This window comes from Gallinula chloropus (assembly GCF_964237585.1).
Source record: "Gallinula chloropus genome assembly, chromosome: 22".
NCBI classification, from domain to species: Eukaryota; Metazoa; Chordata; class Aves; order Gruiformes; family Rallidae; genus Gallinula; species Gallinula chloropus.
Genome location: NC_140107.1, coordinates 3,062,477 through 3,086,288, shown reverse-complemented (window position 1 = coordinate 3,086,288; position 23,812 = coordinate 3,062,477). Strand labels below are relative to the sequence as shown.

The window sequence follows — 23,812 nt, the reverse complement described above, 5'->3', positions numbered from 1 at the left end:
AAAAAAAAGGAAAAACAGGAAAAAAAAGAGAAAAAATGAGAAAAAAAGTGAAAAAACTCACGATACCGGATGCTATGCAAGGTCTCCAGTGGCAATGGCTATTTATTGTGAAAGGCTCTTGCCTGAGGGATCTTTCTCTGAGGGCTTAAGTTCTTCAACTGCATCGTTCTGTAGGGTTCCTGGGGAAGGTCTGGTTCTCCTTACACGTCCCGTCTGCACTACGCTGTGATGCTGTAATGCCAGGTATCTGCTGGAGGTGGTCCTCCCCAAGAAGGATGATGCTGAATGGAAAAGGGGTTGGGCTTTTCCTCTCTCCTAAGTGCTTGATGTTTGGAAGATGACAGGATCCCTGGGACTGCTGGTGCTCTGGAAGCTGGTAGATGCGAGTCCGTCGCGTGGAAAAGGTGTACTCTGTGTGGTGTGCCATGGGGTATCTGTGTTTATTTAACTCCTCCACAAGAACCTCTCCATATGCACTAGGGGATGAGGCAAGATCCTACTTGTTCCATCAAATACCAAGACAGGTTGGCCTGAGGTGGGTTTGCATCTCGTTACAACAACCCTGCACTTGGATGAGCCTGGCTTAAACATCCCTGCGAAGAAAGAGGCTGGTGGTACCAGAGCTGAGCTCTCTCGCCTCTTCCACTGTCACCAGCCTTTCCAAAACGGTTGATTCAGGAGAAAGGCACTGGGAAGTCTGCTTGCAGATGTGTTGGTGAACAAGCAGAACCTTCCCTGGTGCCAGTTTCAGAGGGCAGGCCAACCCCAAAGGTCTCTTCAGTGGATCCTTTGCCAGAACACACTCCTCCATCACCAAGAGGGAGAGGTCAACACCTCTGATACAGACAGAGCAATAAACATTTTATAATGTACAATAAAAGACTAAAGGCATAACTTGTGTCCTTGTAATGCCTGAATTTAGTAGCATTCCATCTCTGCCTGCTTCCTGCAGACCACACACAGGAGAACCAGGGGACTTTCCCTGTATTTCCCAGAGACTGCAGCATAAAATGTGTTCTCAGTGTCTGGGTGTAGAAAACCAGGAAGGTTCACCAGAGTTTACACTGGCTCCTGGATCAGGGAGGAAAAAAGCTTGCAACATGAGTAGCCACTCCTAGCAAGGTTCTTCAGACGTGTCTGTGACCTCCTAAGGCAGACATATCATTTGGAACCCACACCCCTGTCAAGGGAGATTTCAGACAGATGGTGCAGCACGTGCAAAGCGATGAAGGGAGATGCTGTCATAACCCCAGAGCAGCCAGCCAAGCAAGCAGCCTGCCAGGGAGGAAATGCAGCCTGGGAACTTGGCAGGTTTGGGGTGGGGTGGGAGGTTGTGTGTCTGTTTTTAAAGACAGTTGTCCCTGGGAATTCAAACCACATCCCTCCCTCCCCCTCTTTCTCTTTTTTTTACAGTAACTGTTGTTCCCTAGTGACAGGCTCCAGCTATTTCTTTCCTAACAAAGACATTCTCCTTCCTTGTTTGGGAGGAAAGAGGAATTAAAATGTAAAGCATTCACTCAGAGTTAAGCAGCTGCACCACAGCTGGCAGGGGGTAAAAGGGTTGTCATTCTGTTCCATAACCACAGGGTTTACAGGTAAAGGAAGGATGATGTTTGTGAGAAGAAGGAATAGTTGGCTGGCAGTAACTCAGCTGATCAGAGAGGAACACCAAGCTATCCAACTCAAGTGATTCTCCTAAAGGAAATGTTTTCAGCAATGAAGAACTGATGTAGGAAGCCTGCAGTTTAGGAAAAGGTGTTTCCCATTACAGTGGAAGAAAGCTCCTTAGGATCCTGAGACTTGTAATCGTCAAGAACCTTCACTGGTGTTTCGCTATCAACTTCTACTGTAACTCCTGAGAGTCAGAAACCATTAAGGCTCCAGGCCTGAGTGACTTCAAGCCTTAGGTACCTTATTCTTGTTTAACTTGCCAAAAGATGCTCCTGAGGTGTTTCAGTCAATAAATGAAGAGATCAAGCCCCCAAAACCCCACAATTCAGTGCTGAGGAAAGTCATGCAGGGTCACAGAATGCACCCCAAAGAGGCCACCCACGTTTCCTGATGTGTTCCAATACTTAGAGGGGTCCTGCAGGAACGTGGGCAAGGGGCTGGTCACTGTGGAGTGCATTGACAGGACAAGGGGCAATGGCTTCAAGCTGACAGAGGGCAGGGTTAGGTTAGACTTTAGGAAGAAATTCTTCACTCTGAGGGTGGTGGGGCCCTGGCACAGGGTGCCCAGGGGGGTGGGTGGTGGCTGCCCACTCCCTGGAGGTGTTCCAGGCTGGGTTGGATGGGGCTTTGAGCAGCCTGGTCTGGTGAGAGGTGTCCCTGCCCATGGCAGGGGGTGGGACTGGATGATCTTTAAGGTCCTTTCCAGCCCAAACCATTCTATTGGGATTCTATGATTGGGGTTGGAAGCAGGAGCCAGGAAAGGAAGGTTTCAGCATGTGCTAAAACCCAGCAGTGGGAGTGGGCTGGCGTGACAGGGATCCCTGGGAGCCCTGTAAGAACCACCTCCCCACTGACCTGAAAAGCAAAAGGAAGCAGTCCTCCCACTGGCCCTGCTGCTGCTGTGCAGCCCAGAGGACTAATCCTGTTCCTTTCCAAGCATGAACTGAGCAGAGATGACAGGCACAATGAGGAGCAGGAGGCTGAAAACAGACCCCTTCGCCAACATCGGCAGCGCGTGTTTCAAGTTAAGCATCACTTGCCTCCCTCCTTCCCAGCACTGCAATATTATGCCTACAAGTACCAGTCAGCCAATCTATTCCTCCCCCACGAGTTTAGGGAAAGGGAGCTGCAGGAGGTGGTGTGGAGCAAACAATCCTGCACAGCACGTCCTTCCAACTCACAACACCCAGCACCATCCACTTCTCACCACCTCCCCCTGTACAACAAGCAGCAGCACAAGCTCTGTTCTCTGTCTCCTCAGAGGAAAATGAGAACATTAGGCATTTTAGTCCCTGACACTTCAATAGCATCAGAGGGGGAAACACCTACACGAGAGAAAGTGTTAGTATAATCTCAGCTGGTGACAACTTGCTGGAGGAGATGGAAATGGAGAGGAACAGACTGCTAATGCCAGGATTTGCCAAAGGCATTAAAGGTTACATCACTCAAAAGAGTATGGCAGGGCTGCACATCCATTTTGCTGATAAAAAACATGGCAATTCATTGACTGGAGTAGTCAGACTTCACTTCCCAGGGAGAGAGTTGAAGATTATACCATATGTTATACCAAATGTAATTTCCCCAGATTTGCAGAAAAGCTTCCTAACAACATGAGCTCCTAATGAGCTATTACTGGCCAGCCTGGAAGCAGCAGCCTAGCTGACCAAATTCAATCAGCTTTCTAGCATTTGTTAAAAAGCTGTATGATCAACACGCTTGTTATGCTAAAATATCTTCTGTTTCCTCCACAAACCTGGAGTCTATTAAATCATCTGATGACCTTATAGATTGAAATGATGATGTTCCTACTTGTTAGTGCTTTAGCCCACACATCTCAAGGAAAGCTTGCTGGATTCTCTTCCAGCTCATGCATCAGCATCAATTTTATTTAACTAAGTTCCAAATGAAGAATCTTTATTATTAGCAACAGAGCCAGGAAAGACACAGCTTGAATTTTAGATCCCAGATGGAGTCAGCAAGGTTGGCAGCCAGAAAAGGCAGCTCTTTGCTTGCAGTCTGAGCACACGGGTTGCAGAGTCATTGAGTGGCAATAATGACACAGCCCCACGATGCCATTTGACACTTTGCTGTCCTTTTTAACTGACAAAACACCCCACACTCAGCGCCACCAACCACTAAATATCTCCTGTTGTACCATCTAGACCCACTTTGCAGAGGATGCAACCAGCATAGTAGTAGACAACCCCTCAGATCAAATATTACCAGCTCCCACTTTTGTTTTACATCTCAGGGCTTAATTTTTCCTCCTATTCAGAACTGCCTCACAGGACAAGAGCAGGGAAGAGCTTTTGAGGGGACAGCAGAAAAAGCCACACAGCACTTTACCTTCAGCCTCATTGTTTTGTAGCTGCTGCCATCAGAGTACAACACACTGATGAACCTAATTGAATTTTTAACGGTGAGATGTCTTGAAGACCCCACACAGGGCTGGCACAGAACACTCTTCTGGTCTTATCTGATGTTGCTGGTTTCTACTACAGCAAAATTCACAGAGAGAGGCCTTGGCTACACTCTGGCAGCAAACATGCAGTGTGTCCTTCCATGATGGTCTAACACATGATCTCTCCCTCCCCTTGCAGTATCCTCCCCATCCAGCACACACAAGTCACGGTTGCAATATCAGAGCCTGAAATCCTCAGCAGTCAGAGTACCCTAAAGCCTGAAGCCTTTATGAGGCACAGAGCTGCTCCATGGGAGAGATCTACATTCACAAAAGCCATTGAGGCAGCAGCACCCACTCCTGCTGGAGGTTTGCCAGCACAGCACTGCTGCTCTTACACCCAGCACACATCTGGAGGCTATCAGCTTGCTGTCATGGTAAGGTGCTGCCTGTTCAGAAGCATTTCATTTCCTCAGCGTGGCTGAACTGGCCATGGAAACCCCTGCTCTAAGAGAAGGCCAATACAAATAACGGCTCCTCATGCATGGCCTCTGACAAATCTCATGGAGAGACAGGTGACAGAAGCAAGAAGCTGGCACTGGCAAAGGCAACACCTCAGCACGCATGGCAAAGGGAGAGGATTGCCCGTGGCCTTCCCACCTCTGCTCCTGCTCCATCACTGCTGATCAGCTGGTTGAGATGGAGCTTTGCTACCCCAGCAGAATGTGAGCACAACAGCTGCTGCCAGGCCCACGGCACTGCTGGGCCTGCAAAGAGCCTGCCTGGGAGCAGCTTGTATCCCAGAAACCCTCCAACAGGCCGACTACTCTGCTTTCACAAGGAGGAAGGGGGGGATAGGCTCCAGAATCAGCCTCCTGCTATCCCTCTGGTCTTCTTAAAATGCCTGGAACAGGGAGATTTGAAGCAAAGGGCTTCATTATGTGTATTAGGGAGACTTAGAGACACACCAACAATCAGACAGCACAGGGAACTGCCCCCAGGACCACAGATAGTCCTTTTCCCAAGGAAGTCACTTCAATTAAACACCGCTGGGTTTGGGTCCATTCCCCACCCCCCCTTTGGGCCCAGCCACCAGCCAGTGTTTCACCCTGCAGAGGCTGTGCCTGGCCAGGCTGGGGGCAGCCAGTTTCTCCAGCAGAATGCTGTGAGAAACCATGTCAGAGGCTTTCCTGAAATCCAGGGTACAGCACATCCACAGCCTTGCCCTCACCCACCAAGGGGGGCACCTTGTCACCCAAGGCCATCAGCTTAGTTTGGCAGGACTTGCCTTTCATAAACCCCTGGTGAACAGGCCTTATCACTCGGGTGTCACACGTGTGCTGTGTGACAGCACTCAGGATGACCTGTTCCATGATCTTACCCAGTGCCTGGGTCAGACTGACAGGCCTGAAGTTACCTGGGTCCTCCCTCTGACCCTTCCTTGTAAATGGGTGTGACATCTGCCAGCCTCCAGTTGAGTGGAGCTTCCCCAGTCAGCCAGGACTGCTGGCAGATGATGGAAAGGGGTTTGGTAAGCACATCTGCTCCCTCAATACCCTCAGGTGGATCCCACCTGGCCCCACAGACTTATGAATGTCTAACTGGCCTAGCTGGTCTCTAACCATTTCCTCCTGGATCATGGGAGTTCTGTTCTGCTCTCCCTCCCTGTCCTCCAGCTCATGAGGCTGAATTTCCAGGAAACATCTCACCTTACTCATAAAGACTGAGGCAAAGGAGGAATTAAGTACCTCAGCCTTGTCCTCATCCTCATTTCCTCTACAAATAAACCTAATTTGACCTCTGAAATCCACCTATAAATGGATAAAGGGTTCCTTGGGGCTGCACAGGCATTGCTAGCACCCCCAGAAAGAGCATTTTGCTGGGTTTTACTCATCATGGAGTTTCTCCAGGGAAGGAGATGGAGGCAGCACAGAGACCAAGAATCACTGTAGGCCTGTGCAACTTAAACACAAAGTCACACTCTTCTGGGCAGTCCAGAAATCAGGCAAGTGAAAGGGGAGAGCCTCCTAGTAAGGCAGCAGCAAAGAAAACTCCAGGTGCAAAATATTTATAAACTAAAGTGAAAATATTACACCACTTTTACAAGTAAAAATGCAAATGAAACCACAAACAGAAACAAAGAAAGAGGCAAAGCTTTATTTCTCCAGAGACAGAAAGAACAGAACAAGACAACATCCCCAAACCAGGTAAATCAACAGCTGCTCCTGAGTTTACAGTAAACTAACCTAAGTTTGTCTGTGCTGAACACTGGGGGTGGGCAGCAGCCACAAGCTGTTTTTAAAAGTCTTAATGTTATTTGAAATGACTGTAGGAGATTTCACAACAAGGTTTACATTCGAGTTTTTCCACTTTGAAGCACATCTTCCAGTTTCCATGGCTGGAACAGGACATCCTCACATCCAACATGCAATCCTGCCTCTTGAACACCAGCTATGGTTGTTACCTACACCTTGAGGAGGCTGTTTCTTTTGGTTCAAAGGGTAACACTGCTGCAAAACACAGAAGCTACTTACACAAAACATACTGTGTTTAAATTGCACTTCACAAACAGCTCCAAATGTTTCTAACACACAGAAACTTCCAGCAGCCTCATTAAAAAACATAAGTAACTTATGAAAATAAAAACCACCCAAAAAAAACCCCAGAACAATTTAAACCAACTCTAAATGCAGAGGAAGAACCAGCATGTTCCCTCAGCATCAAAATCAGATGTGAGAAAAGGCTGTGACAGGGAAGCAGTCAGGAATACTCTGGAAGTGATGGTGTTTGTGCCAGGCTGAACTTTTGGGTGGGTTTCTTGGCAGGCCTTGGGTAATGTCTGCAAAAGTAAGTAAAAGAGTTAAAAAGAAACACAAGATTATCAAAGTATCAAAGGCTCCAGAAGAGTTTTCACTGAAAATGCCTCACCCATTCCTTGGGGCTGGGAGCTGGGACCCAATTTTTCTTGTTACAAGGTGTTTTTGTAAGGGAAACCCAGTTGTAAGGCAGCTTTGTGAGTGAGTTGTAAGGTTACTTTGCAGAGAAAGTAACAAAACATGAGGCAGGTTTCCTGAAGAGGACATTCTTTAAACTCCCCTATCATTACTTACAAAGCTCCTCCTGGCCCAGCAGAGAAACCTGAAGGCTCCACTACACTTAAACAACAGACAAATTCCCCTCCAAGTGCTGCACACACATTAACAATTCATTTGCTGTATCTAAGCACATTCTGAAATAACAAGAGAAAACCCCACAAACTTTAAGCAGCTTTACAGGAGCAAGATTAAAAAACAAATTACATTTCAATGATCTTGGTTATCAGAGTGTTCCAGAGCTTTCCCACATCTCTAGAGGCTGCTTTGCCCCTTTTGGATTTTGGAAAAAGACAATTCTGTCTTATCCCCACCCACCAGGTTGTGCAGAGGCATCAGCATAGCTCAGGAAATAGGCATTTCTGAACTGCAGAGCCACCTGAAGGAGCATGAACAAGGAGTGATTCCTGCAAAACCACAACCAAAACAGCTGGTTTAGAGAAGGAACATCTGGCTGGCACAGGGTCCTCACACCCCCGACACAAAGAGTTTCACTTCTACAGCAGTTGCTCAGCAAGAGCAGCCAGTGAACTGGATCAGTCTCAAGCCAAAGCAACTTATTCATGACAACAGCTGGGGAGAGAGACCTGTGTTACACTCAACATGTATTTATTTAGTGTAAAGCTCAGAAAAGCTGTGAATGGATCCTACAGGCTGTTCCCTAAAAGACTTTGCAGGTTCAAGTTGTGTTTTACTCAGTACTCAAGCGCTCCAACATTACTGATCTTGCAGCCTGCACACAGAACAAGCACCTCTCTTCAAAACAGTGGCTCTGAAGGTCTTGTGTAACAAGATGGTTCAGCAGAACACAAGAATCATCAAATTGGTGGCACTAAACATGAAACAGCTGGTAACTCCAGCCTTGCTGCAGAGTTTGCCCTTCTGCTCGCTCAGAGGAACCACCACAGCTCAGGGAAAGGCACCTTCCTTGGAATGTTGCCCTTGCTGAAGCCCATCATTTCAAGGTGCTCTCAGGACAGAACAGTGTGTGTCCTTGCTCAGTTGAAACTCAGGTTTTTCCATCCTGCCACTGCAGTCATGGGATTAATGTGAATCACAGTTCTGCACAACACTTCTGCCTTTCCAGGGAACACAGTGTCTCTTGAGCAAATCCAGGTCTCTCCTTCATAAACTGCAGGGATCAGGTTTTGTTTACCCAAAGGAATAACTTCTTGTCCAAAAAAAGGATACTTCTTGAAGAGAAGGACACTATTCCACCCAGGGCTCAGAGTAAGAGTCCTTGTGGCCATCACAAATGAGGGAAGGGGACAGTGTCACCCCAGATAAGGGAACTGCCATGGCACAGAACTTAAAACCTCTTGATTTCTTTCTCCTCTGCAGACACAGACCTTCCCCCACCCTTCCACAACCAAACTACAGATTCAGGATGAGGTTTTCAGGCCAGTTCCACTCTCATCTAGAAATCAGGAGCTCTGATTATCTCAGCAAAAGTACCCATGAACCAAAGCCATGTGGTTTGTCACCAGAGAAGCCCCTGGACCTGTGGCATAGCCCAGGGAGCCACACACTGCTGAGAGCAGCTAAGTCCTCCCACCACAGCAAGCCTCCTTGCAATCTGCTTTATCAGTCCCTACCCCAAACCCCATCTCACATCCCTCATGAAATGTAGTGGCTGTAGGTGGATTTCATTTGCTTTGAAGTGAAATCCCCCTCCTAGGCTCAGCCATGAGTGTAATTCCTCCTTTACATCAGCACAGCCCCAGTCCTGTACCTTCCCTGCCTGCTTCCTGCTCCAGCCAGATGAGTTCAGGCAGGTAAGAGCTGCTTCAAGATTAAAGTTCTTTTACCAACCAACAGGCCAGGCTCTTTCAAGGCAGAGTCTGCTAGTGCAGCAGTCATTTGTACTTCACAGACTTGTTTCTCCTTATGCTCCCTTCTACCATTCTCCCTTTCCATCACCTTAAACTTGGGGTGCCTGGGGTTTTAAAGATATGGATCTCTGTTGTTACAGCAAGACCAGATGGCTCATCCTCCTCTCCCTTTGATTCAAGGATCCAAGCAAATCATTGATCAGGTTTCTCCCAGGTTGTGTGAAGGCTGATGAAATTGCTAAGCACCATAAAGCTCCACCAAGCAAACTAAGCCTCAAGGAGAACTGGTGGAGACCTGCTAGCAGAAGCAGAGAAAGCAGAGGATGGAGGTCAGACAGGAGATAGAAGTCAGCTTCCCAGGCACCCAAGGGTGCATGACTCCCCAAATAATGTGAGAATACTTGGCTGAGCTGCAGGTGGGTGCAGGCACAATCCCAAATGCATGAGTGCAATGTTAACAACCCAGGAAAGCAGATCTGAAGTACAGGTGTTTGGGTGGAAGCCAAGAGAAGGTTATGTTTTGAGAAGGAAATACTTTGTGCCTGAAGTTTGTCCTTCTCATGCCCAATTAAAACCAGACCCATCTATGCTGAGGACAAGACATGGCAGCAGAGTGTTAATATCCAGTGCCAGGAGTCACAACCACAAAGGTAAGAGCCTCATTACTTCTGCAAATGACACAGAACCAACCAGAACTGCTGAGGAGGATCTCATCCAGAAGGATGTGATTCTATTTACTGCTGGATAAAGGGCAATAATGAAGTGTGAATGCTAACGAATGGTCAGCTGGCAGGAATCTTTTGTGGTCAATTATCAGTTCCAGCCACTTATTACCAAGCAGATGTTCAAATCACATCTCATTTTTTACATCTGCTACAGTGCAGCCTCAGCAGCATTTAAATTCTTATGGGAAGCTGGAAATAAATGTATCCATTCAGACAGAATATCCTCTAGAAACCAGAATGAGAGGAAGAAGGAGGAGAGCCACGGGTTCTCCTGGCTCACTTGAGATGGCTAGACATGAAAAATTCACTCTGAATTCCTTCCAAGCAGGCAGTGTTCAAGGATTGAATGCTGCAGCCAGTGCAACACACTCACCCAACACAGGTAAAAGCAAATTGTATTTATGGAGAACCTGCAAGTGTGAGATGCCTCACAGATTAGCAGAAAGATAAAGTCTCTGCTGCAGCCAGACTGATTTACCCAGACAACATACAAGCAAGAGACAGGAGCTGACAGATCATGTAGACCAGGGGATAGCAAAGTCACACACTGCCATAAGACAATGCCAGGAGATCTGCAATACAAAGCAGAGCTAAAGATCTTGTAGCAGTGGAGCACTAGTTACTGCTTTCCCAAAGGCAATTCCCTTGCTGGCTCTGAAACCTGATAATTTTCCTTTAGGAATTTCTTTGGATCATTCTGCTCCTCCTGCTCCTCCTACACAGGAGATGTGGCTGCAGATCCAGGTGCACACAAGTACCATCCAGGGTCAAAGTCAGCCCACTGAAGGGGTTTTTTCCTGGGACAACTGGGAAAGCCCATGCTGTCTGTCAGGCTGCATTCCAAGCCTCCAGCTATTTGGAATAAGAGAGGTTTGCACTAATCAGAAAATCAAATTGTGTGCATCCCAGACAACGTTCTCCAGCAAAATAGATCTCCATTTCACTCACCAGCCTCGTTCATTTGGAGCTCCTGCCTGATTTTCTGTGACTCAGAACATACATCTTGCATTTTTAATTTGAAAGGAAGAGAAAACAGGCCATTTTAGCTTTGGTTGCACAGTCCCCTCACATTACTTATGCTGTATTCATACACTGGAAAGCAGCCCTGTGGCTATGCAGCTGTTTGTGCTGCCCAGATAAGTGCAGGCTCCATGCAACGAGCCACAGAGCTGCCAGTTTCTTACAGCTCTCAAGAAATGACAATTATAGCACCCAAGAAGACTCAGAATAACCACAGTGGGAGGTATCTCTGGAAGCTACCAGAACCCTCTTTGTCCTTCTGAACATCCCAGTTCTACCCATCAGGCACTGCTCCTGACAGACACCTTCCTTTAAACCTCCCTCTCTGATGACATCACTGAGAGGTGCAGTGTGTAGAAGGTGCCAATAGTAAATCCAAATCTCAGCACTACAGCTAAATATTCCCTGAGCTTGGGTTCACAGCTGGGGGCTCACAAGTTACCTCTCAACACAATAACAAGGCAGAGCTCAGCTCTACTCTTCCCAGGTAACATGGGCTTGTTTTGGGCTCCTCCCAAAGGATTCAGTGAGTCAGGATATATATATAACTCTAGTTTGGATACCTATTCTCTTCTCTGCCCTCCCCACCACTACAGCTTCACCCCATCCCACCTGGGGGTTACCTGCTGTAGGAGCTGCTGTTTTCTTTGTATGGATGAGAACACTCAGATAACAGTGTTTCTTTTGTTCAAGCTCCACTTGGAAGCTGCATGTCCATTGATTGGGTCTTTAAAATAAAAGTGTGCTACATTTTTAGATAGCTTGTCAAATTAGATTCCAGAATTCAGAGAGGGAAAAGCATCCCACAGAACTAATACAGATGTTATTTGCTTGTAGCACTATTCTATAACCACAAAAATAAAAGTATTTGCACAAACAGGAGGGGAATCAGCTTGTTAAAGGGTGGATAATGGCAGGACAAGGGGGATGGAGTGAAGCTGAAGGAGGGAAGGGGGAGATGAGATATTAGGGGGAAGTTTTTTTCCAGAGAGAGTGGTGAGGGGCTGGAACAGGCTGCCCAGAGAGGGGGTGGGTGCCCCATCCCTGGGGGTGTTCAGGGCCAGGTTGGATGGGGCCCTGGGCAACCTTGTGTAGCTCCAGGCCTGGAGGTTGGTGTCCCTGCCTGTGGCAGGGGGTTGGAGCTCTGTGATCCTTGGGGTCCCTCCCAACCCAGCCCAATCTGGGATTCGATGAAAGCTGCAAAGATCACATCCTGACAGCTCAGCATCAACTGAGCGAACCAGCAAGCCCGTTACCGAGCCAGGGACCCGCAAGGAGCTGCAGCTCTTCCCCGTTACCCAGGGCCACACTGGGAATGACAACGCGTCCGCAGGGAAGAAGCACCGAACCGAGAGCAGAAGCTCCATCCCGGAGCTGCTCTGCTGCTGCCACCTGCTGGAAACCACCCCAGGAAGGTGCCACCAACCCCAGCCAGAGCAAAGCAGAGTCACCGTGTCCTGGGCTGCAGCACAAGGAGTGTGGGCAGCAGGTCAAGAGAGGGGATTGTGCCCCTCTGCTCAGACCCCACCTACAGTGCTGTGTCCAGCTCTGGAGTCCCCAGCATAAGAGGGACATGGAGCTGTTGGAACGGGCCCAGAGGAGGCCATGAAGATGATGAGAGGGCTGGAGCACCTCTCCTCTGAAGCCAGGCTGAGGGAGTTGGGCTGGTTCAGCCTGGAGAAGAGAAGGCTCTGGGGAGATCTTACAGCACCTTCCAGTCCCTGAAGGGGCTACAGGAAAGCTGGGGAGGGACTTGTTAGGAGGCCCTGGAGTGACAGGATGAGGGGGAATGGGTTTAAATTGGAAGGGGGTAGACTTAGACTGGATGTTGGGAAGAAATTCTTCACTCTGAGGGTGGTGAGGCCCTGGCACAGGGTGCCCAGGGGGGTGGGTGGTGGCTGCCCCCTCCCTGGAGGTGTTCCAGGCTGGGTTGGATGGGGCCTTGAGCAGCCTGGTCTGGTGAGAGGTGTCCCCGCCCATGGCAGGGGGTGGGACTGGATGATCTTTGAGGTCCCTTCCAACCCAAACCAGCCTGGGATTCTGTGATTCCATGATCTCCTCCTGCCCTGCAGACCACTTCCCAGGCCTGCCTTAACAACCTTCCTTCCCATCTGGGAACAGCCCTATATTCTTCACCCTCCTACAGGGTCTCACAGGGTAAAACACTAAATTCTTTTCCACTGTTTCAGTGCACTTAAAAAATAAAGGGAAAACCAGCAACACACAACCCAACTGGTTTGGAAAAGTGCTGGGGTATTTGTCAGTGGACAAAGGCATTTCGAGGCTCCTAAGAAATTACCTTTCCCCCTCCTGTGGCACAGGAATAACTTCACCAGGCTCCTTCCTACTGCATGTCCCTTTCTGCCCCACCTGGCCTACAGCTGTATTGCTTAACTGGAAAGATAAGGAAAGGGGGAATACTAGGAAGTAACTCTGTTTAAGTCTTGCTCATAGGTTATATGAAAACCACCCTTTCCCCCACTTGAAACCCCCTCCCTGGGTAAAAACACACACTTGAGCATGTGTGGATATTACTCAAGTACAGATCAAAAGGAAGGGAATAAACCCCAGTTTAGTTACCAGAATGAAAACACACATTTAATTTAATGCTGTTTGCTGGCTGTTCAATTTCTGAATATTCCTGCCCCAAACCATCACCTGGAGAGTCTAAATTCCTTGAGAAACAGCTTTTTGTTGCTTTGGAAAGTTCCTGGTTCCTGGACACAGAAGACAGTGTGGGACACCTCAGCAACACAGGCACTGAGCTCTCATCAGCTGAACTCTGGTCACAGGCAAGGCTGGAAAGAGGGCATGGGTGACCTCTCCACATGATCACCACAGAAGCAAGACACATCTCTGCTAGCAAAGGGAGTATTTCCCAGGCAGTCCTCTCCCAGGCTTTGCTGGCTATTAGACACCAGCCTCTCCAAGGATTCTTCAGGAACAGAGCTACTACCAGTTTCATCATGCTCTAGGCAGTCATTTCTGGTTGCTTCTGAAGCTTCTCTTTCAGCTCCTGCCAAGCAACTGTTGTCCAGAGGCTGACCTACACAGTGGAGGTTGATTGGGCTAAGGCTCACAAGCTCCTGAATGTCAAGGTTAAACAACAGGCAAGTGGCTTGTGCTTGCAGAGGGGTCTCATCCCAGCTGGCACTGCCACTGGAAAGGCTGGGCTAACATTCAGATCCAGCTGGAGAACACTCTCTGGACAGCAGTTCCTTTGGTGTCTCTGCAGTCTCTGAGGTTACATTTGCATCCTCAACTGGTAACTGATGGCCCAGAGCAGCTGCTGCTGCTGCTCTCCTCCTCCTCTTCACTCTTTCCATTACCATTTTGGCTCAGAGTGCTTTTTCTAGTTAGGTACCTCTCAGATTCCACACAATCATCTGCCAAGATTTCCTGGATCTCTTCCTCGGTGTAATTGAAAGGAGAATTCACTTCTTCACTGCCTGACAGTTCCAACAAGGAGTCATCTGGCTCCCTACCAAAACATCTGGCTGTGTCTAGAGAAAGGGCTAAACCAGCCTCATTTGATGCAACAGAACTGGCAGCAAGGTCATCGTGGCCAGCACCTCCCAGACAATGAGGGGATTCCTGAAAGCAGGAAGAATCCAGGCAGAATGACAGTTCCTCTGGGGAATCTGGCGTGCTGCAGAGGTGACTCAACATGAAGGCTTTCTTAGCTGACTCCACAGCCTGAACCTTCTCTGCAGAATCCAACAGCCTTTTGGCCCTGGGAGTTGTAGTCTGAGCAGGTGGTTTAAATTCATGACAAAGCCCAACAGCTGGATGGGAGTGGGCACTCATGTTGCTGTCAGCTCCTGTATCTCAGTGTCCCAGTGCCTTCATCTTACGGCTCTAGAAGCCTCTTTGGGATTTCAGCTGATCCTGGTGCCCTCTGATCAGCCCTTTCAGATGAGAAATCAGCAAGAATCAACTCCAACCTGCTGGCAAAAGGCAATACCTGAAATAAAAGACACTCAGCTGCTTCCCAAGGTTGCAGTAATGTAAGGGTGAAGGCAAAGCCACGAGCCAGGGCACAAAAAATTTACCCCCACTGGTCTCTGTTACCTCTATTCCTGACCAGTTTAGGTCTTAACAACACATAACAACCACCAGTCCCTCATTCCATGAGCATTCAAGGTCGTTTGGCTTTACCAAGCTGGACTAATACAAGCCCAAATCACGAGCACAGTCTGTACCATGTCCTCCAAAGCTGCTGTCAATCAGCCAGGCTGACACCAGGTACCAGCAGTCACCGATTACACTCTTTATGACCTTATATTTAAAGTACAGAGTACACTTTAGGTGTTAAATAAAGCGTCACAGACCTTGCCTGTTTCCCAAGCCCCACCTCTGTCCTCCAAAGATACTAAACAAACAAAAAGTCTTTGTGTTTCAGGTTAGGAGAAATCTGAGCAACAGAAAAGTAACCCAGTCAGGGAGCCAAGAGAACACCCAGCAGCGTATTAGTCATTAACACTCACACAAAACATGTATTATAACAAGAGACCAGAAGATAAAGACCTTTCCTGTAAAATTCAATAGTTTAAAAGCATTCATAAACAAAACCTGTTTTCCTCTTCCTGAGGATTCACTAACATCTGTCTTGTGACTCCTGAGCCCTGTATTTGACTTCCATCCCACAGAAAAATCTGGACTAAGGAAAGGTATTTCCTGTCCTCTTTGACCACCAGATTTAAAGGAACACCTTTTTGTCTTTGCCTCTTGGACTACCTACTGCTTTCAGAAAGGAATAAACCCCAGGCAGTTCTCCTGCCTCCTTTTGTCACTCTATCCAAATAACAAAAATCAGCACTTTTCAGAAGAACACTGTGACCACCCTGAACAAAGAAAATCCCTCAGGAAGCAGGCACATACACACCAAACCTATACAAAAACATCCAGAGCCACGGGCCATCCTCACCAGATAGCACTTTCCTGGAGCTCTGCAGCTCAGCTCCAAGAGCTCACGTGCTTCAAAGAGAAAGAAGACAAAACATCAATTAAATGTAGACTTAGTCCTATGGAGTGGCAGCAGTCTGATAACCTAACTCCTCACCAAGAAGGACTTGAAAGAGACCCAAGTGTTTTAAGCCTTTTTGCTGGAACAAACCCCGCACTGGGAAGTGTTTGTATCTTGCAGACAGGGAAATGGTTACTGGTTTCTTTACTGCTCTGACCTTCCCAGTTCACCTACACTGGGTCTGTCCTTTCAGTCCTCCAGCAACTGGTTCTGGAAGCAGAACTGGTAACTATGGGACTGCTGATGGGGTGTGTGTTGAATTCAGGGGCTGTTTAGAGATTTACACCAGGGTAATGCTCTGTTAACAGCTTAAACAGCTTGTAAACCTGGTATCAGGTGAAGCTGCCTGCTCCTCACCCCCTTGTAACTGCTCCCACAGCCAGGCCAAGCTGGAACCAGCTCCCCCCAACTACAAAAGCACCAGCCACAGAAGGACCGTTCTCCTGGGGCCTGCTGAAGGGAGGCTCTCTGTAAAGGCACACAGGCTTCCCGCACGTTTCCAGCGCTGCTTCAGTAAACGAGGAGGTGGAAGGACAAAGCTACGGGGAAACACAGCCCTGCCAAGGCTCGGGGGCTGGCTGCTTTGCCTGCTCAGCAGCCTCCAGCGCTGAGGGGAGAGAGGAGAGGGGACTCTGCTAGAGGGGACACCCCCGGCCATGGGCTGACAGCCCCCTGAGCCCGGCGCAGCCCCAGGGCGCGGGGACGCGGCGCTCCTCTCGCTCGGCAGCACAAGGACAGACAGCGCTGCTTCCCCTCCGCCGCTCCCTCACCTCACCCCTCCCTCAGCGGCCGCCTCTCTCAGCCCCCCCCACCGCACTGCGCACGCCGAGGGCGGCCTGACCCGCCCAGGCCTCTCCCAGCCCCCCGAGGCCGGGGGCTCGGCCCCGCGGGCTGCGAGGCGGGGCGGCCTCAGGGGCGAGGAGGGGCGGGGCGGCCCCAGAGGAGGGGCGGGGCGGGGCGGCCCCAGGGGCGAGGAAGGGCGGGGCGGCCCCAGGGGCCGGGGTCTCAGCCCCAGGGGCGAGGAGGGGCGGGGCGGCCCCAGGGGCCGGGGTCTCAGCCTCAGGGGCGAGGAGGGGCGGGGCGGCCCCAGAGGCCGGGGTCTCGACCCCAGGGGCGAGGAGGGGCGGGGCGGCCCCAGGGGCCGGGGTCTCGGCTCCGGGGGCGAGGAGGGGCGGGGCGGCCCCAGGGGCCGGGGTCTCAGCCCCAGGGGCGAGGAGGGGCGGGGCGGCCCCAGGGGCCGGGGTCTCGGCCCCGGGGTCTCGGCCCCAGGGGCGAGGAAGGGCGGGGCGGCCCCAGGGGCGAGGCGGGGCGGCCCCAGGGGCCGGGGTCTCAGCCTCAGGGGCGAGGAGGGGCGGGGCGGCCCCAGAGGCCGGGATCTCGGCCCCAGAAGCCAGGCGGGGCGGCCGGCATCGCTCCGGCTCAGAGAGCGGAGCCCAAACGCCACCTGAGCCTCGCCCAGGCAAAGCGCCCATAAGGCCAGAGAGGCGGGCAGGGTGACTCCCCCGCCGCCATCTTAAGGGCGGGCACGGCCCCGCGCGAGGCGCCGCCTCATTGGAGGAGCGCGGCCGGCCCCGCCCCGGCGCGCCCCGCCCCTTCATCGGCGGCTCGGCGCTCGGGTGGCGGAAGTGACGTCTGCGCACGCTGAGGGAGCGCCGAGCGGGGCTGATGCAACCGGGAGCGGGTCGGTGGGGCCGGGCCGGGGGCGCCGGGCAGCGGGATGGGCTGGGGGGCTCCGGGCAGTGTCTAGGCACCGGGCAGGGGCTGGGCAGGGCCTCGGTCACCTGTCAGGGGCTGGGGGCACGGGGCAGGGGCTGGGCACCAGGCAGGGCCTGGGGCACCGGGCCGGGCGGGGCCTATGGGCACTGGGCTGAGCCTCAGTCACCAGGCAGGGCCTGGGGGCACCGGGCCAGGTAGGGGCGGGGGCACCAGACAGGGTCTGGGCACTGGGCAGGGGCTGGGCAGGGCCTCGGTCACCTGTCAGGGGTTGGGGGCACCGGGCAGGGGCTGGGCATCGGGCAGGGCTGGGGGCACCGGGCCGGGCGGGGCCTATGGGCACTGGGCTGAGCCTCAGTCACCAGGCAGGGCCTGGGGCACCGGGCCGGGCGGGGCCTATGGGCACTGGGCTGAGCCTCAGTCACCAGGCAGGGCCTGGGGGCACCAGACAGGGTCTGGGCATCGGGCAGGGGCTGGGCACTGGGCAGGGCCTCAACGGGCTTCCCGGGGCGCTGGTGCCTCCAGTAATGCTGTCTTCTTCCTTGCAGCCGCTGCCATGGAGACCGCACCCGGCCTGCAGGAGAAGTATCACCTCATCACCAGGAATCTGCAGGTACTGGGGAGGGAAGGGGACTGGGACTGGGGCAGGCCAGGAGGGAGAGCAGGGCTCAGGAAGGTTCTGGGTGTAGACTGAAGGACCCAGCAGGAGCCCTGGGGACGTGCTGCATGCTGGAGCCTGAGCACAGCTCAGCTGTAGACCTGCAAGCGTCCATCCCCCAGCAGCTCCAGCACATTCCCAGGTGTGTGTCTTAAACCCCCACAGGAGGTGCTGGGGGAGGATAAGCTCATGGCCATCCTGAAGGAGCGAGAGTTGAAGATTTACTGGGGGACTGCCACCACAGGCAAGCCACACGTGGCCTACTTTGTGCCCATGTCCAAGATTGCAGACTTCCTGAAGGCTGGGTGTGAGGTAGGTGGCTGGGCTGGGACCTCAGACCCTGCAGGATTTTGTCACCATACTTGTGGGTGGGATCATGCAGATCCTGGAGCCGTGTAGCACTGACTATCCCTGTCCCCATCCCCTTCCATCCCAGGTGACAATACTCTTTGCTGACCTCCACGCTTACCTAGACAACATGAAGGCCCCCTGGGAGCTGCTGGAGTTACGCACCCGCTACTATGAGAACGTGATCAAAGCCATGCTGGAGAGCATTGGGGTGCCCCTGGAGAAGCTGAAGTTCGTCCGGGGCACTGACTACCAGCTCAGCAGGTGAGTCCTGGGGCTCCTGGTCCCCTCAGAAGGAAAAGCCAGGCCTGTGGCTCTGCCCTTCCTGAGCTCACCCCGTTCCTCAGCCCGCTCCCAGGCACTGCCCTTCAGAGAACAAAGTGAAGGTGCCTCCAGGCTTTACCCTCCTCTTGATGTGGCCAGAACCTGTGTTTGTGTGAAGTGGCTGTAAAAGACACCCCCCCCTGCCCCACGTTTACAGTGCTGTCCCCTCCCACAGGGAGTACACGCTGGATGTGTACCGCCTGTCATCCCTGGTGACGCAGCACGACTCGAAGAAGGCAGGAGCAGAGGTGGTGAAGCAGGTGGAGCACCCCTTGCTGAGTGGTTTGCTCTACCCAGGCCTGCAGGTGTGTCATGGAATGCCAGGTCAGCAGAGCCTCTGGGCTGGGGAGGTGTTGGACAACGCTGGGATGCGTGAGGCTGGATGCCTGGGGTGTTGTACTCCACCCCCAGTGTTACACCTGGCAGCAGCACAAAGCATAACCTGGGCATAGAGCTGCTTTTACAGCTGTGCAGCATGGAGAGCTCCTGGCCTTCCCAGGGCAGGAGGTGCTGGGCATGTCCCAGGGGATGGGCAGGATCTCTGAATCCTTGTGTCCTGTCTCAAGGCTGCATGTGTCTCTGCAGGCCCTGGATGAGGAGTACCTCAAGGTTGATGCCCAGTTTGGAGGAGTTGATCAGAGGAAGATCTTCACCTTTGCAGAGAAGGTGAGGAACGGGGGTGTTTGTGGGCCCCCCACCATGCTGGTGTGCAGCTCAGGGCTCCAGTGCTCACTGATCCTTTGGGAGCAGCACCTGTGATTTCAGTTGGCACCACAGGGTGTGCAAACCAGTGCTGCCACACACCCCTGACTGTAAACCTGCCAGAGCACCCTCAGTCCTGGAGTTATCTGGGGCCAGGAGCCAACAGGCATTGTGAGTTAGAGGTGATCTTCAGGAGAGGATTGTCTCTGACTCATCTCCTTGCTTTTTCCCAGTACCTTCCTTCCCTGGGCTATGCCAAGCGCATCCACTTGATGAACCCGATGGTTCCTGGTCTGACAGGCAGCAAAATGAGCTCATCAGAAGAGGTTGGTCCTTGAACAGTGGGCTGTGGCCAGGGCTTCTGTTGGGGGGGCAGGCTAATGGCTGGGCTGGAGAGGCTGCACCCCAAGAGAAGGTGTCTTCTCTCTTCTGCTCACTCTGGGCTGTAAGAAGAAGTTGGAGCAGCTCCAGCGTGAGTTGTCTCTTCTGGGCAAGAGGCTGAGTTAAGGGGCTGCAGGAATCCAATCCCTTCCTGCAGGACTCAAAGATTGACCTTCTGGACCGCAAAGAGGACGTGAAGAAGAAGTTGAAGAAGGCTTTCTGTGAGCCAGGGAACGTGGAGAACAACGGTGTCCTCTCCTTCATCAAGCACGTCCTCTTCCCCCTCAAGTCAGGTGAGGGGCTCACCGCACTCGGGCAGCAGGGGTAGTTTCCACAGTGGGTAAGAGGAGGGGATGGAGAAACAGGCCACCCATGAGTGCCCCCCAGCCTCTGCTGTGATCACCTTGGTGATCTTGGGCATGTGGTGGTTGGTTTATGGGGCTGAGCAGGGGGTGAGGCTCTGCTTGGGTTTATCTGAGCCTTAAATTCTGCATCTCAACAGAGTTTGTGATTCTGCGAGAAGAAAAATGGGGAGGAAACAAAACCTACACAGCCTATGAGGCCCTGGAGAAGGACTTTGCTGAGCAGGTGAGTGCTGGGAGGGACTGAACCCTCTCCCTGTCCCTGAGAATCCCAGAGCAGCAGTGGGAGTGGCAGTCTCCCCCGGAAGAGGTGTGGGGCAGAGCATGGCCCAGCGACCATAGGGTGGCAGGGTGCTCCCTGTGAGGAGAGCCTGAAGGCAAGAAGGGGGGTGAAGGATGCAGTGGAGTCACCAGGTGTCCCAGTGCAGGTCAGGACAGTGCCAGCCACATCCTGGAACAGAGAAGCACTTCAGATCTCAGCTCTTCCAGCTGAGGCTGCAAGCAGAAGCCTCCAGAAGAGAGGGGGTTGTTTTCCAAGGGGAAGTCAGTCCAAGTGCTGGGGTTCATCTCCCCACCCCATGTTGTTTCCAGTTCCTCCCTCTCTGGCTTCACATCAGTGACTCCAATTCTACTTCTTCCCCTTCCTTGGAGGAAAACCCCTGGGAACCTGTCCATGTGTGTTGTGATACAGGTTGTGCATCCTGGAGATCTGAAGAACTCTGTTGAAGTTGCCCTCAACAAACTGCTTGACCCCATCAGAGAGAAATTCAACACTCTGGAACTGAAGCAGCTGTCCAGTGCAGCGTATCCCAGCCTCTCCAAAACCAGTAAGGCAGTGCTGGGAGCAAAGTGGGCTGGGTGGGAGGGAGGGAAGGAGTGAGTCAGTCCCTGTAGGGGCTGAGATCAGAGAGAAGTTCTGGAACTTCAGTCTTGGGAGCAGCCCTGGAGAGCATGAGGAAGGGTGAGGGAAGGCCAGCACTGGGGCTGTTTGCCCCAGAGAGGACACATGCCAGTAATCTCTGGTGCTTGAGAGGCTGGCAAAGCACTGGAGGGCCTGTGCTCTCTGCTATAGAGGCAAGCAGAGAATTTGGCATGCCCTAGGGCCAGCATCTGGGGGTCACTGTGTGCTCCTCAGGGCCTGGCTACCTCCCTGGGTTTATACTGAGTGGTGCAGCAGTTCCCTTTGCACTGCAGAGCCCGCAGAGAAGGGTACCAAGAACTTGGAGCCGGAGAACGTGGACCCATCCCGGCTGGACATTCGTGTTGGCAAAGTGCTAAGTGTGGAAAAGGTATGGGGGCAACAGGGAGAGGGGGGCAACCCTCCCATGTGGAGATCTGGGCACTTGGTGCCTGTTGTGGGGGTGGGTCAGAGAGTCACAAAATTGTAGGGGTTGGAAGGGACCTCCAGAGCCCATGGGGTCCAACCCCCTGCCCAAGCAGGGTCCCTAGGACAGGGCACACAGGTCGATGTCCAGATGGGGCTGGAATCTCCCCAGAGAAGGAGACTCCACACCCCCTGGGCAGCCTGTCCCAGGGCTCCCTCACTCTCACTGGGGAAAAGTTCTTCCCCATGTTGGTGTGGAACTCCTGTGCAGCCATTGGCCCTTGTCCTGTCCCCACAGACACTGAAAAGGGGCTGGCTAATTCCCCCTGCATTCCATGCTTAAGATACTTATAGACATTAATTAGATCCCCCCTTAGTCTCTTCTCAAGACTGAACAGCCCCAGCTTATTCAGCCTCTCCTCTCAGGGGAGATGCTCCAGGCCCTTCATCATCTTCGTAGCCTCCTCTGGACTCTCTCAAGGAGATCCCTGTCCTTTTTATCCCACACAACACTCCAGGTGGGGCCTGACCAGGGCAGAGCAGAGGGGAAGGATCCCCTCCTGTGACCTGCTGGCCACACTCCTCCTGATGCCCCCCAGGATCCCATTGGCCCTCTCAGCCCCCAGGGCACACTGCTGGTCCTGCCCCCTTCCCTCCTGACCTCGGTTCTGCTTGGCAGCACCCGGATGCCGACAGCCTGTACGTGGAGAAGATCGACGTGGGTGAGCCTGAGCCCCGCACCGTGGTCAGCGGCCTGGTGCAGTTTGTCCCCAAGGAGCAGCTGCAGGACAGGCTGGTGGTGCTGCTCTGCAACCTCAAGCCCCAGAAGATGAGGGGTGTGGAGTCGCAGGGCATGGTGCTGTGTGCCTCCAGGTGAGGAGCGAGGGGGACATTGGGGCTGTACCCTTCAAGGGGTGCCATCCAGACCCAGAGCCTGGTTGTGCTGTGGGGCAGGTGGGCTCTGCCTCAGGGTGACCCTGATTCCTCCACCCCCCTCCACAGCGTGGGGGAGCCACGGCAGGTGGAGCCCCTGGACCCGCCGGCCGGGTGCTGCGCCGGGGAGCGTGTCTATGTGGAGGGCTACGAGGGCGGGGAGCCTGACGACGAGCTCAAGCCCAAGAAGAAGGTCTTTGAGAAGCTACAGGTGATGAGGGGCTGTGTTGAGGGGGTGCTCTCAGAGGAGCTGGGGCTTTGGGCATCGAGTGGGGCAGTGGCTCCATGTCCCCACCTAAAAACCAGCCCACGCTTGGTCTCAGGAGTAAAGCAGTGGAGACAGACCTCCACGCTGGCCAGGCAAGGTGCTGCTGCCCTGCTGACAGCCCAGGCCTGACCCCAGCTCTCTTGCTCTGCTCCCCAGGCTGACTTCCGCGTCTCTGAGGACTGTGTCGCGCAGTGGAAGCAGAGAAACTTCCTGACCAAGCTGGGAACAGTCTCCTGTAAAAGCCTGAAGGGAGGGAGCATCAGCTAAAACAAGCACCAGAGCTCATGCCTCCTGCCTGGCCCCCTTTGCTACCTCAGCCAGGCTCTCCCCGGGCTCTGCCATCTCCTCCCCAACGCCCCGAGCCAGGGGCTCAGCCCTGCGGGACCTGGCGGCTCTGGGACTGAATTGGCAGCCTCTCACCTGGAGAGCTGCCTCTGCCACCCCTGTCACCCTGGGCCTGTTCCCCCAGCACCCTGAGGACTCAAAGTGGCACCACGCCGAAAGGGACCCGTGTAACTCGCACCCGCAGCCTCAGGCTCTGTGCTGGGCCCATGGGCTCCTCCCACTTGTGCCACAGACCACTCTGCCTGGGATGGCACGTGCGGTGCTGTGAGAGGGCAGGAAGGGAAGGCTGCTTGCTCAAACCTCTGTTGCTGCTAACAGAGCTGGGGGGTCCCGGCCCTGGCTCTGCCTGGGGCTCCCCCAGCTCCACACTCCTCCTGCCCGGCTGCCACCACAGCCTGGGCACCGCTGGTGCGTCTGCCCTGAGGCCGTGCTGGGGTGGGGTGGGGGGGCCTTAACCACTGACTTGGGAACCATCTGTCTGTTGTAAACCCCAATAAACTGTTGAGCTGCCTGTGCCTGGGCGTGCCTGTCTTTCCTGGGACGCCTCTCCCACGCCGCTGCACTGCCCCAGCCCTCTGCCCAGCGTGTGTGGGCGGCAGTGCCAGGAGCTGGCCCTGTCCCTCGGGGTCTCTGCTACCCCAGGAGCTCCCCATCGCTGTGTGGGGCCACCACACATCACAAGGCTGT

At 53.1% G+C, this 23,812-nt stretch overlaps 1 protein-coding gene and 1 pseudogene across 2 annotated transcripts; one reads left to right on the top strand and one right to left on the bottom strand.

The window, feature by feature from the left end:
- Positions 1–12,497: 12,497 nt before the first annotated feature.
- Positions 12,498–14,548, bottom strand: LOC311199988 (annotated as a pseudogene). The gene is made up of 3 exons: positions 13,344–14,548; positions 13,041–13,135; positions 12,498–12,507 (listed from the first exon to the last, which is right to left on the bottom strand). The product of its transcript is annotated as an uncharacterized misc_RNA (transcript).
- Positions 14,549–17,412: 2,864 nt separating this feature from the next.
- Positions 17,413–23,595, top strand: YARS1 (tyrosyl-tRNA synthetase 1). The gene is made up of 14 exons (XM_084274194.1): positions 17,413–17,448; positions 18,029–18,093; positions 18,304–18,450; positions 18,575–18,750; positions 18,986–19,115; positions 19,396–19,476; positions 19,746–19,838; positions 20,051–20,186; positions 20,396–20,481; positions 20,947–21,082; positions 21,450–21,544; positions 22,259–22,452; positions 22,582–22,723; positions 22,937–23,595. Exons 1-14 carry the CDS (start codon positions 17,433–17,435, stop codon positions 23,045–23,047), a joined length of 1,608 nt encoding a protein of 535 aa, XP_084130320.1. The 5' UTR covers positions 17,413–17,432; the 3' UTR covers positions 23,048–23,595.
- The last annotated feature ends 217 nt before the right edge of the window (positions 23,596–23,812 follow it).

What these genes read in the sequence shown, in the direction of transcription:
- YARS1 (XM_084274194.1), top strand. An exon ending in ACTGACTACCAGCTCAGCAG is followed by an intron (nt 18,751 to 18,985) that starts GTGAGTCCTGGG and finishes CCCCTCCCACAG; the next exon opens with GGAGTACACGCTGGATGTGT. An exon ending in CCTCTTCCCCCTCAAGTCAG is followed by an intron (nt 20,187 to 20,395) that starts GTGAGGGGCTCA and finishes GCATCTCAACAG; the next exon opens with AGTTTGTGATTCTGCGAGAA.